This window comes from Colias eurytheme, chromosome 23 (genome assembly GCF_061535395.1).
Source record: "Colias eurytheme isolate Ceu_HAF_F1 chromosome 23, ilColEury1 Martin Lab GWU primary, whole genome shotgun sequence".
NCBI lineage: Eukaryota > Metazoa > Arthropoda > Insecta > Lepidoptera > Pieridae > Colias > Colias eurytheme.
This window is the reverse complement of record NC_143002.1, coordinates 7267783-7281436: the sequence shown is the minus strand read 5'-3', so window position 1 is coordinate 7281436 and position 13654 is coordinate 7267783. Positions and strand designations below refer to the sequence as shown.

Sequence of the window (13654 nt, the reverse complement as noted above, 5' to 3'; positions counted from 1 at the left end):
CGATGACCACGAACAAAATTTTCATCCAGTCGAAATTAAATAAATTGTGCAAAATACAATTAAAAAATTTTTTTCGAGATCAATGGATAAAAAATAGGTTTTTCGTAGAAACGAAAGTTCTAGTAGCTCCTAGGAAAAAATGTATTTAACCTTTTTTATAGATAATTTTATGATGTACAATTTTGGTTCCAGGTGATTGTATGATAAACTTACCGTCTCGGCGAAAATCGCAAAAAAAAACTATTATTTTATTAATTGACCTCGAATTAATTTTTTTCCGAGTACCGTAATGACGGGAGATTTAAATATTTTATTTTGAATAAATTTTGGCAAGATTTGGTCGTGGTCGTCATCGTCGTTGGTAGTGTGACCGAACCATTACCAAAATATCATGAGCTTATGTCAATAATTAGCGTTAGCAATTTCTATTCCTCGGCGATACTGACGTTTGACTAAGGGCCAAGGTACTTTTATAAGACTGATAAATAAAGAGAAGTATTGAAATTTTGTTTCTTTATTAATTTAATAAAATAAGACACAAGCCGCGTAAAATAAAAGGCCTATCAGGTACTTTTACAGTTATAGACTACAAGCCCGCATAGGACAAAAATATGGGTCAAATGAACCACCAGGGGACATATCTAGAACGATAGCAGAGCAAAAAATAATAAGATTCATCACTATGCCGTCACTTGTAAGCTGTCCAACTGAGTGCAGATGAGAATTGAAAAGTACAGGTAGACTCGGTAAATTTTGGTCATATATTTTTGTACGGCATTCTTAACCATCGATAGATCCATTAAAAATAATAAGAAACCGCTCAGTGCCGTACAAAAATGGTGGTCCACCAAGTCGGAATTTTTATTTAATTTCCGAGAGTTACCGGGGGTAAATTTGGTCATTTGACCATGTACGGCATCTGTGTCATACTATTGCTATACTGCTTTTAATCCATTATTCCGCAACGCCGTACAAAAATTATGGGGACAAGGGGAAAAAATCGAGAGTTGTAATCCCCTCTCTTTCCCCACTCCAGGGGGTCATTTGACACAACACGAAATAAATTTATTTTTAAATTATTTTATGCACAGATAATATTTTTTCATGTGCCGTACATTTTCGTTGGTTCAAAGGGGAAAAATCTGAAAAATAAAAAAATCCATATAACGAAATGTTTGCTTTATATTTTTATAATAAAATATAAATATACATTAATATTAAGAAGCTCGAGGTGGTTAATTATCACCTTGGAAAGTCGGAGTCAGGTGGAATGGACTCCGTTAAATTGATGAACTAATAAAAAAACTATGAACGAAAAGATGTGAATTATATGCAATCAGTCCATGAATACAGGTAAAGTCACAAGCAAATGCTAGTAATATATACATATTCAAAATGTACAAGTAAAGCGCTTTCAAATGATACCAAACACTGCATATTTATCTTAACTTTATTTTTTTACTCTGTATGTTTTGTCCGCTAGAGGGCGCCACATTAGATTTTGTGAAACCCCATATAGCCTTTAGCTAGCTGGTCACTGGTTATCCAGTGAACAATTCAGACGCTTCTAATGATATGTCATTTGTCGAATTCTGATAAGTAGTTTAGAAGTTACGAGGGAATAGATGAACCCATACATGACCTGTAAACAACCATAACCCTCCTTTTGCTTTGCCGTAGTTGGGTAAAAATATGTTAATGCCGTACTGTATCAAATGGCCATAAAGCACCCTTAAAATTGTAGCTTTCGTCGCTTTCATCAGCCTAAAAGATGTGGTCTGCACAAAAATGTACGGCATCGTTTTTTCCTAATTTATCTATGTTAATACTATTTAAAACAACGGATAAAGTGTAGAAAACTATTATATTTCATTAATCTACGATGTTTAAACTTTAACAAAATTTCTGGTTTTGCATTTCTCTATAACTTTGTTTAGAACGGTTTCTTTTGAACGGCAATACTATACAACAATTGAATTTTACAATATCATGTTAAAAACAAAGTTCCCGTACAGGGTCAAATGACCTTACAGCTCTTTATATCAAGAATTCGATGAAATTAAGATGATTATTGGTATACATTTAAAAGAACAATTATTTTTTGACGGCATTGCTTTTAATAGTACTTTTGAGTGCTAGATAATGTTTTGGAACCGAAGCCGTACTTAGTCAAATGACCCCCTGGAGTGGGGAAAGAGAGGGGATTGCAACTCTCGATTTTTTCCCCTTGTCCCCATGATTTTTGTACGGCGTTGCGGAATAATGGATTAAAAGCAGTATAGCAATAGTATGACACAGATGCCGTACATGGTCAAATGACCAAATTTACCCCCAGTAACTCTCGGAAATTAAATAAAAATTGCGACTTGGTGGACCACCATTTTTGTACGGCACTGAGCGGTTTCTTATTATTTTTAATGGATCTATCGATGGTTAAGAATGCCGTACAAAAATATATGACCAAAATTTACCGAGTCTACCTGTACTTTTCAATTCTCATCTGCACTCAGTTGGACAGCTTACAAGTGACGGCATAGTGATGAATCTTATTATTTTTTGCTCTGCTATCGTTCTAGATATGTCCCCTGGTGGTTCATTTGACCCATATTTTTGTCCTATGCGGGCTTGTAGTCTATTACTTTTGTTTAATTTCGTATTTTTTCCGAAGTATTATAAAAGAACCGGGTAACCCGGTTCTACCCGGTTCTGAGCTCGATTTGGAACCGGGTTTCAGAAACTTGGAACCGGATCCGGTTCTGCATGCCCTAGTAATTATATTATGTATGGATATTGATGTCTGAAATAAAGATTTATTATTATTATTATAAATGCGAAAGTAACTCTGTCTCTCTGGTGTGTCTGTCTATCTGTCTGTCTGTCTGTTACGCTTTCCCGCTTAAACCTCTCAACCGATTTTGATGAAATTTGGACACAGACAATCCTTAGACCCTGAGAAAAAACATGGGCTACCTTTAATTGCGAAAAAACACCGCGTGTCAAACACTGCGCGGGCGAAGCCGCGGGCGTATCTAGTTTTATACAGGGTGTCCCAGAAAGTAGTGATATACTGAAGCTGGGAGGTAGATGACCTAAAGGGCTATCCGAAACACCCCCATGTATGTTATGCGATTTTTCGTATTTTCGGAGTTATGACGTTTTTTTTAAATTTTTCACCTATCGCCGAGTACGATGAGATTTTCACTCATGGTGACGTCAATTATTGCGGAAGATGCTTGATTTTTTTTGTGTGCTAAGCTGAAAGATTGGCCAATTCAGCATGGTAACATTTACTATCGTTAGATCTTTGAATGGAATAAAAAAAAGAATTAAATGCCAAGAAAGATAAAATTACCCAGTATGTTCACCACTTCAAGGGCCCGTAAAAAAATAAAATCACATAAAAAAAGTTTTCCGTTTTGCTTTTAAAAACTTGCTCTATCTATCAGGTAGCTACCCTGAAAATTTCATTTTATTATTCAGAAGGCTTCAATCGAAAATTTTAAATCTAAATTTGGTGAGTGCAAAAATTGAATTAACATGATGATTAATAAAAACAAATTAAAACCAATAACAAGGTGTTTAATTACCAGAAATTTTTAAAATGACCCCGCTGTTGCTCAGTGCAAGTGCGACATCACCGTAAAAAGTTGTCTTTTAAATGTCTGAATGCCCTTTTATCATTTTTAATAGTTTCTTCTGCTACTATGAATTTCCGGGTTATTTCGTCCAAATTGTGGCAGTCTCTCGTCTTTGTACTATCCCCACGGAAAAAAATCAATAGGGTTTATGTCCGGGGACCGTGTAGGCCAGGTTTCAGAGCAAAGATACCCTGAAAGATGGATTGGTCGTTGCAGCCTGCGCATGCGCCGGTGACGCCTGCCTTAAAGACTGGCCTCCACGGTACCTTGACCTAAACCCCATTGATTTGTTTCAATGGGGATACTAAAAAGACCTCGGCTACTTGAGAGAATGCCACAATTTGGACGAAATAACCCGGAAATTCATAGTAGCAGAAGAAACCATTAAAAATGATAAAAGAGCATTCAGACTTTTATAAGACAACTTTTTACGGTGATGTCGCACTTGCATTGAGCAACAGCTGGGTTATTTAAAAAAAATTCTGGTAATTAAACACCTATTTATTGGTTTTAATGATCATCATGTTAATAAAATTTTTGCACTTACCACATTTAGATTTCAATTTTTCGATTGAAGACTTCCGAATAATAAAATGAAAGTTTTAGGGTAGCTACCTGATAGATAGAGCAAGTTTTTAAAAGCCAAATGGAAAACTTTTTTTATGTGATTTTATTTTTTTTATGGGCTCGTAAAGTTGTGAACATACTGGGGAATTTTATCTTTCTTGGCATTTAATTCTTTTTTTTATTCCATTCGAACATTTAACGATAGTAAATGTTACCATACTAAATTGGCCTATCTTTCAGCTTAGCACACAAAGAAAATTAAGCATCTAGCGCAATAATTCACGTCACCATAAATAAAAATCTCATCGTACTCGGCGATAGATGAAAAATTGAAAAAAGAGTCATAACTCCGAAAATACGAAAAATCGCATAACATACATGGGGGTGATTCGGATAGCCCTCTAGGTCCTCTACCTCCCAGCTTCCGTTCATCACTACTTTTTGGGACACCCTGTATAATCATTTTCATATAGGTAATATAGTACATACCGTACACACCAACAATTTAACAAACTACGTTAATTTTCCACAGGGCCATGAGAAACCGCAGTCATGTATCACATAAATAGTTCAAACATTCTAATAGTGATTGTTACCAAAAGGTTAAGGTTATACCCAGTAGCTACATTTTTAAGTGAACAAATAATTATAGTAACCAAATAACCGGTTCTGATGTACCTAACTAAGATTTTAAAGCTCTCAGTGTTTATTCGTAGCCTGAATGATAAAGATATATATTTATGGGCGGATGGCCATAATCATCAGAATCACCCATATCTTCAGTAAATTATAATGTTTGTGGAAACAACTGAATCATCAATGTTACAACAAATGTTATGTAATCGCACAAATCTATGCGCTAGTAATTAGGGAATCACTTGATCAATCGCTTTTAATTAGTTTCGATACAACAATGCACAAGATTACTCGAAACAATAGCGATTCGTCGCAAACGTGGTGCTCTAGCCGTTCTTCGTTTGTAACCAAGCAACGTCCGCAGCCGACCGGCGACCATCGACGCCACGCTCCGCCAGATCGACAGTTGTCAAATCTCGTTCCGATGTAATTTTCATCAGCCAGTAATACTTCTACCAGCCAGTAATACTCCTACATATTAAACAGAGTTTTGTAATTTAGAAGTAGGGACATGATGAAAAAGTAAGGTAACGGCAAATTGAATATAAAAATATACTAACAGCGAATGTTCGGTCTACTTTGTATACTTTACGGTCATTTTACGGTACATTTTAAAAAGACAACAATTAAAGCTCTCGATACCCGATAGGTACTGTTTAATTAAGACACACAAAAATTTAGTAACGATAGAGTTAATTTTCGCTCCTTCTTCCTAGAAACTATTTTCCAAATGAATGGGGCCAGTTAAATTGTAAGTGATGAAAGTGTGATAAGTACCTAGATAACTAACATTGAAACTTTTCTGTTACTATAAAGAGGACATTCACTATCAGTGTTCCAAATTCCTATTTTATTGAATGAAATATTAAAATGATAATTCAATCTAACTAAGTAATTAATTTAGAAAATTTTAATGCAGCACCAAAAAGGCATAAACATTATTCCAAAACCATGTTAACTTAACGAATCAAATTGTTTCAGTGAATCAAGACATACAGACAGACGGTTCGTAAAAAATGATTCCATTACTGCCTAAATCACCTCTCCATGTTTAAAATTTATTGTATTTTAGAATATACCATAACTTTATAGTTCTTTTTTTTTAGTTGTTTTTCTTCATGGTAATAAGAGCATGGTAACAAAAAAATTATCAAAATCTAAAAAAAAAACATTTGAACTTGACTGAACTTTTTCTTCTAGAATTAAAGAGAGAAAACAACGGTTTTAAAAAGCAATGTACCTATTAGTATTATTTAAACTGTAAACTATAATATATGTACATAATTAAGTTTACATATAAAATTATGTTCTCATCAATTAATCGCAAATTAAATCCGTTGTAAGCTCTATAATTTCTTCATGTAAATATAATTTTTTTATTATTATAATGAGTCGTAAAATTATTGTAATTTATTGTTTAATAAAAAAATATTCTTTACCACCTAGGTACTTTGTTTTATTTCTTGTAAGTAAGTAGGTATGTAATTTATTACTTAATCTTTGGATAGGAAAGAAAACACCAAAATAAATGAGTAAAAACATATATTTTATATCACTCGTTCATTAAATAACTACAATTGGCTTGAACTGAAACCGGGGAACTGGGAAGCATGTACACACATACACATACTAACACACATATTTACATCTAAATGTACACGTATAATAGAAATTATATTTACAAATACTATGGCATGTAACCGATAAGGAACAATTTTATTATTTATATTAAACATTGGCGACGGTTGAACGGAATCGTATTTGAAATTAAAAATACAATTGTATTTGTGTTGTAAAATAGCACAGATTATAAATGGATCGTTGCAATATGTTATCTGTGGTTTGCATTTGACATGTGTCAATGTCATTCTATGTTAATACAGTTCAATCATCCCCAATTATTGTTAAGTACACCGAAATAAATATTTATTTACATTACAACTATGTCGACGTACATAAACTCGTTGGAAATTTTGGTTTTCAAACATTCTGTGTTTTTAAAGTCATTACATAATTATGAATGTTATACCCGTGGCGTCTCTTGGTTATAACTACTGGCTGTTAAACTTTAAAACAATATCGTTGCAAACATTTAAATTTGACCATTTATACATTGCAAAACTAAAAATTACTAGTATCCATGTTTATTTTTTACTATTAATATAACATAATTGTGATTTTCCTGTCTTTTAATAAGACACAGAAAGACAGGGGTTGTAACAACCCTCCTGTGATTGGTCCAACCCCAGAACGACTCCCTCCTACATTTATGAATATAGCTAAGTATAGCTATAGAGATATTGTATAGAATAAATACCTATCTCTGCCCATACTAATAAAATTCTCATCTTTTTCACGAAACCTTTAATTTCGAAGAGCTTTTTTAAATTCTTAGTTAATTCGTAAAAGCTTATTGATAAAAAAAAAGCTTCATATTACACGTTCAGAGATACCAATTGAATCATCGACATTCCTCAAAACAATTCTTTCAATGAAATTATACACTTAATTGTAGATAATAAAAAAACAAGTAGAAGATTTTTAACATTGCTATGTAGGAATAGCGTCGCTACAGGTAATATGTATTCATGGAAAGTTCTAGATTACATAAAGACTAAAGGAACTCACTTAATACTACGATATTTTGAGCGAAGTATAACAATAAATTTATTTATTGATATATAAATCTATAACGGTGCTGCGAACCTATTAATTTTAATTTAATCACTGTTTTATTACTTATATACAGCTATTATAATGATTTACTATGATTAATGTAAAATTTGTCAGTTCATTTACGACCCATCAAAACCTGATTTAAAAATGAATTATTTAAGTCATCGAAACTTTTGGAAATTTAAAAAATAACTACTCTCTCAATAATTTGTAATGCGAGTCACAGCGCAACGGAAACCTTTTTAATTTCACATTAAGCCTTCCACACAGACACAACCAGGCCATAACACCTCGAAAAAACTCCAATTGACATACCATTACACAAATTAAGACACTTTATTCCAAATTTATTTATAAGCCTCCCAAATTTCCGTAGAAATAATAAATATTCGATACGCATCCCGGCACAATCAATAAAATCGATTATTCGATTCCGTATCGATTCGCCAATAAAGGAATAATGTCGCTTAATCAGTAAGTTAAAGTCGATCGAGATGTATGTAATTAAAAAGCGAGTTCTCGTTGAATAGATCGTTAAAATATCGACATGACCGATAATCGGAAACAGTTAATGAATAAACCGTAATAAAAAACGGTAATCAATATGGCTCTGGGTTTAATTGAGCTGAAAATGAAAATCTTAGAACTATGAATAATAGAAACGGTTTGTTATTAACGTTATATTGATATTTTCTACATTAAAATTGTAATATTGCACATCGAGTGTAGATATATCACTAATATTCACAATACAGACTTTCTTAAAAATAAAGATCGTGTAGTTAATGTAAGTATGACAAAATTAATTAAATTCACAAAGCTTCTTCAAGAAACATAGTTTGATTAATATGTATGAGGGCCATGTATATGTCTAATTAACGTGTGTATACGATACGACCATCCTGAAATCTAAACAAGAATTATTTCAAATAAATTATCATTTGAATATCCAACCTATACCTACGTAGAGTCCTATTTACTTAACACATATCAATGTCTGGTTTGCTGAAGACAAAATTACTACAATTGAAGAAGAATCATAAAATTAATCCTTTTCCAAGAGAAAAGAATTAGCTGTCGAAAAATGCCTCTTCAGTCAAAAAAGAAATGCGTCGCGCCGGGGTCAATATCCGAACACATAAATCTCCCGGAAATTGTTTATCCCGACTGAATCTTACAAGTTTAATAAACATTCGCAAACACAACCAACAAGTTATTACAGCCCGAGTCGCGTTTAGTTCGCAATCAATAAAGTAATGGGAGACTCGTAAATCACCGAACAAAGGACGGTAAAGAAATTACAAATTGCGCGCGTAATCGCTCCATTTCAAAGATAAAGGAGCAGAACTCAGAAGTCAGAAGTAGTATCGGAGCGTGTTTTTTTTTAAATTAGAAGTTAGGCTAAGGCGCGAATCGATTCGGTTTGACATCTGTCAATTGGTTATGTCACTAGAAGAATTAAAAAAGTTAATATAACATAGAAGGCTGGATATAATTGAACATTTACTAAGAGGAGAAGAAGAAAAATCTTATAAGGTACACTGGCAGGTTTAAAAAATTGGATATTTTGTTATATTATAACATCCTTTTCAGAAGGCCTGTCTCCTATAGCTGAAGAGCTTATGCGAAACCATATAACATCCTTAAAATGTTTTTGCAAAGAACTTTAATAATTACTCTGTTCACCTTTTAATTACGACATTTATATACAGGAACATAACAATTTATCCTACTATCCTATCAATAACATCTGACCTAGAAATCACTTATCCTAAAAAAATAACCCTATACCATTTTCATTTTTAAAATAGCATTTTAATTAGAGAAAGAAAGAGCTAGTAACCTTGTGACAGCTCTATCATTGTTGTTGCTTATAACACTCAAAACGTTTAGGAATTAAACCCATCTCTCTTCAATTTTGGAATATTCTACCACATTTCGATTCCTTCAAAATCTATTCAAAGCCAATATTCATCAAACGCAGGAATAATTTTTTGCCCGTACAAACAATAGGCCTGTCCCACGCTCAGGCAAGTTCAAATTAAACGATTCATTCCAGCACGGGCGCAATTAAAAAAACAATCCTTTACGATTACATTGCGTGTGGCATTCGTTTTAATTAATTGTAATCTGTAGTACTTTACTCCACTTTTGTGGTTTTTGCGAGATGTTGGCGAAATTTCCATGGAATATCCCATTTTGTCTATGGAAAAATGAATGTTATATATCCATGCATCAGGAAAACGATTTATACTATATTGGTAATGCATAACTAATAATATACATAATAACACTATTTATATTAAATTCAATAACACAAGCTCTAATAACCCGTGAACAGTAAAATGATAAGAATTCCATTCACGAGGTTAACTGCCCTTTATTTGACTTTTAACTTGAATGTTAACATTCCTGCAGTATGTAATGGGGACAAAGTACGAGACTTGGATTCTTGTAAAATACCTTAAAACAAATCGAACGACTGAAACAAACAAAGCATAACCTTATTTGTCCGATCACGACGATAAATAAAACAATCGGACAATGATCGTACAATAGCATCGGCGTGAAAGCCTTGATTCTTATCAGTTTCTGAACGCGCGTAGACAAATAGCCTAACAGAACAATCAACAGTTTATAAACAATTTTGTTTCGTCGCGAGCAATTACCGAACGCGATCCCAAACGTCGATACCGATTCCGAACGCACCTCTTAATAATAGGCCCACAAACGACGCACAATTAATCGCCACCATCGATATTTTTATAGTCTATGGTTGCTCTCTCTTTCTACCATCTATTTTGACATTAACCATCTCCCTTCAACTGCAGCTATCAGCGTTTCAAATCAAACTGTCTAATTATACCCACATCACTGGACGCATCAAAGGAGGCATTTTTAATTAATTTAATCCCAAAACTATTATAATGCGGCCAATTTTGTTATCTAATAATTCTTGACGCGCTAACAAGAGGTCGTTTCGACGCCATTTTGTATCATTTTAATGACACGCTTCGAGATTAAATGACAGGTAGTAAATTGTGACTAATTAACCGTTCGAGTTTCAGTTGAATTAAAATTAATAGGTTCGCCCGTTTGACAGTGTACTGAAAATCAGTGTCGCTTACAATAAAATACTTTCTTTACAGTTTACCGATAATCCTTCGATTAATAAATAAGTAGAATTGTTTTATCTACGGTACGTTTAAATTACATTATTATGTACAAGTCTTTAGTGTCCTGTCACTTTACGTTTCATTTTCACTTTCACTAAGATCGTCCATGTCCATATCTATTAGTTCTTCGTCTTCATCTTCATACGAGTTGTTGAAATGATTGTCATCTGGTTTGCTGCCAGATGAACTGGACTTTCCAGTCTTGGCCTCTTCCTCCTGTTGCATTCTTTTGTGTTTCGTTCTTCTGTTTTGGAACCATACTTTCACCTGTAAAGAAAACATACATTAGAATTTGATAGTGCGAATACCTAATACATATCAATATGTGCGGGTTCAATTGTACAATTTGTGAATTATTCTATGGTTATAAGTGGTCATTATTATATTGGACTTAAAATAAATAGTAGATATGATGCCGATTTCATTAGTAATATGTAAATTGAAACAAACATATTCTTAAACTTTGCCTTGAGCTCTCAACCGTTCGTTATAATCACTGGAATACGTTTTATCTTTACATTAGGTATATCGAATTGAACTATGTAAATGGTTTGACCATTTACTACAAACGAACAAAACAACATTTTCCGATATGAATACATTATAATACACAGTAACAACAATAAATCATTTCCAGTCAAGTTAAAGGGGTAACAACTATCGAAACCCCAATATATCAAAAACTCCATTGAAAGAAAACTATGCAAACTCAAAGCAGATTTCCCGCGCAAAAATACAATCCGCCATCTTGTCGCTATTTGTCACGTGTTTAATGGCGCGTAAAATCTATGCGCGATGTTACCAGTTGAGTTTGTGTGGAATTTTGAGGAAATATGGTAATTTCGTGCATTTTGCTGGCAGCACACAATAAAACTACAGAATTAAGGTTTGCACAAAGATTTGGCGATCCGTAACTACCTTTTTGCGGGTGGCTCGTAAAGTTCGCGGTTGTTTATTACAGAGGTTACGTTTAACGTTTATTTATATTATCGTGCTTTAAAGAAATACTTGTTTTTGCACGCGACTCCGTTCGCTTGTTTAATGTTCGTTAAAAAGAGATAAAATATTTATGTATCCCGTTTAAATGCAGTAATTAATTTTTAAATGTAAGAAATTTAATCAAATTCGATTCAATTTGTTTGAGCAGATCTTCAATTTTTTAGTTTAAATCGCTGATTTTAGCTAGACGAAGTATATATAACTAACCTTCTACTTAATTTTAATTTGTCATTCGAACCAAAAGCAAAACAAACCCAATCGTTATATAAACCAATTTTACGCTATCAAAATCAAATAAAATATAATTTATTATTATTTGAAATGTAATCACATAAATATAATATACCCGCATATTCAATTGATATAGCTATCGAAATAACTGATAAAAAGTTACTACGTTTTAGTTTTTATTGTAGAATTGAAATGACAATTCATGAATTTATATGTTTTTATGTCGGTTTTATGATGTTTTTGCACATATCACCCTCCTACTTATAACTTAATACATCTGTTATAGGTATAACAAGGTAAGTATATCATTATAAAAATAAATGAATGAGGAAGCAATATTATAGTCGATAAAAAACATAAACATAGTTTTCTTTTTAAACGACGTTCCAATAAACAAAGGGTTTCTCAATTAGAAGATTTTTTTGTTAATCAAAATTAGCGATTGCCTCTCCTAAAAACGAGGACTAAAATAGAATCTTTTCCAGTTTGAAGTTTCAAATGTCATTCCTGTCATAATAGTTTCCATGGCCTAATTTTTTTCATCATGCTTCCCTCATGCTGTTTCGCTCTTTCACGCGCCATTACGCACTAGGGGTGTCACTACCAAATTGATATTTGATGTCAATATATGAAGTGCTAATGTACCATGACGCCTTTGTTATCCAATTTAAAGGGATAAATGGTGACCCTAACTGAATTCGATGATATTTTTGGACACGGTTCATTTCACGGGTGTAACGATAAGTATGAGATGATGTATATAATCTGTGCTTATTTAATAACTCGTGTATGTAGAGATATTATTGGATGTTTTTATCATTAAAAAAATATACTTAAGTAAAAACAGGGCAAAGCTCAACGCAGCTAGGTCTAATTATTGCAAACGTACCTATTATTAAGAATTGATATTACATACATACTCTTTCAGGCAAAAATGACTGATCGAATCTGCATGAAAGTTAACATAAGTAGATACAGATTATAACATGGCTCATAACCAAGTGCAAGATGAAAGAATCCTCAGTTTTAACAATAATACAAGTACATATAATAGAAAGTATATAACTCAATTATGTTAACACGATTAAGCAACAAACACAAACATTCACATAATTCAAAACTACAGTTTAACAACCATTCATCGCAAACAGTGACATAACATTGTAACGAAGAACTTTGAAAATGGACGCTTCGCACATTTTAAACGTTAAAATTTTATTACAGTTAAATACAGGTGAGAACTGAAGAAATGATTTAAAATCCGTAAATGCAGTTTAAGCAGAATAAGCAATGGTGGACACTAAATATTGTATTTCATTGTTGTCATTAATAGCCAATTTAATGGGTGTATTTTACGCGGTTTACGCGTTTTTTGTTTCTATTTAAGTATATTGCAACACAATTTTAATGTCTGTGGGAATAAGAAAACTTGATGAAAGCACAATTATTTAAAACGTTTGGCCTTTTATTTACGTAGTAACTATTAAGTTATCTGTGCTTTTATTCACATCACACATTACTAAGTGGTAACTTCTTATTATTTGAAAGATTCCTACTAAAGATACTGCAAAAAGAACTTAGCGATCATTGTTATTAAAGAACAAAAGCTATCATGTACATAAATATTTTTCAATATATAGGTAGGTATCTACTTATATTAGAAGGTCAAATATTTTTTATAACTAAATTAAACCTTAAAAATCAACATTTAAACTCAATTCCTAACCCGTT

The 13654-nt window shown here is 32.7% G+C and overlaps 1 protein-coding gene across 1 annotated transcript in view; it reads right to left on the bottom strand.

Moving 5' to 3' along the window:
• Nucleotides 1–9443: 9443 nt before the first annotated feature.
• LOC149898393 (homeotic protein empty spiracles-like) overlaps nt 9444–13654 on the bottom strand; it is a 28971-nt gene continuing 24760 nt past the window's right edge. The window contains exon 3 of the mRNA XM_090115611.1: nt 9444–10960. Within this exon, the coding sequence (XP_089971737.1) occupies nt 10766–10960 (195 nt within the window). The 3' untranslated portion in view covers nt 9444–10765. The remainder of the gene's footprint in view (nt 10961–13654) is intronic.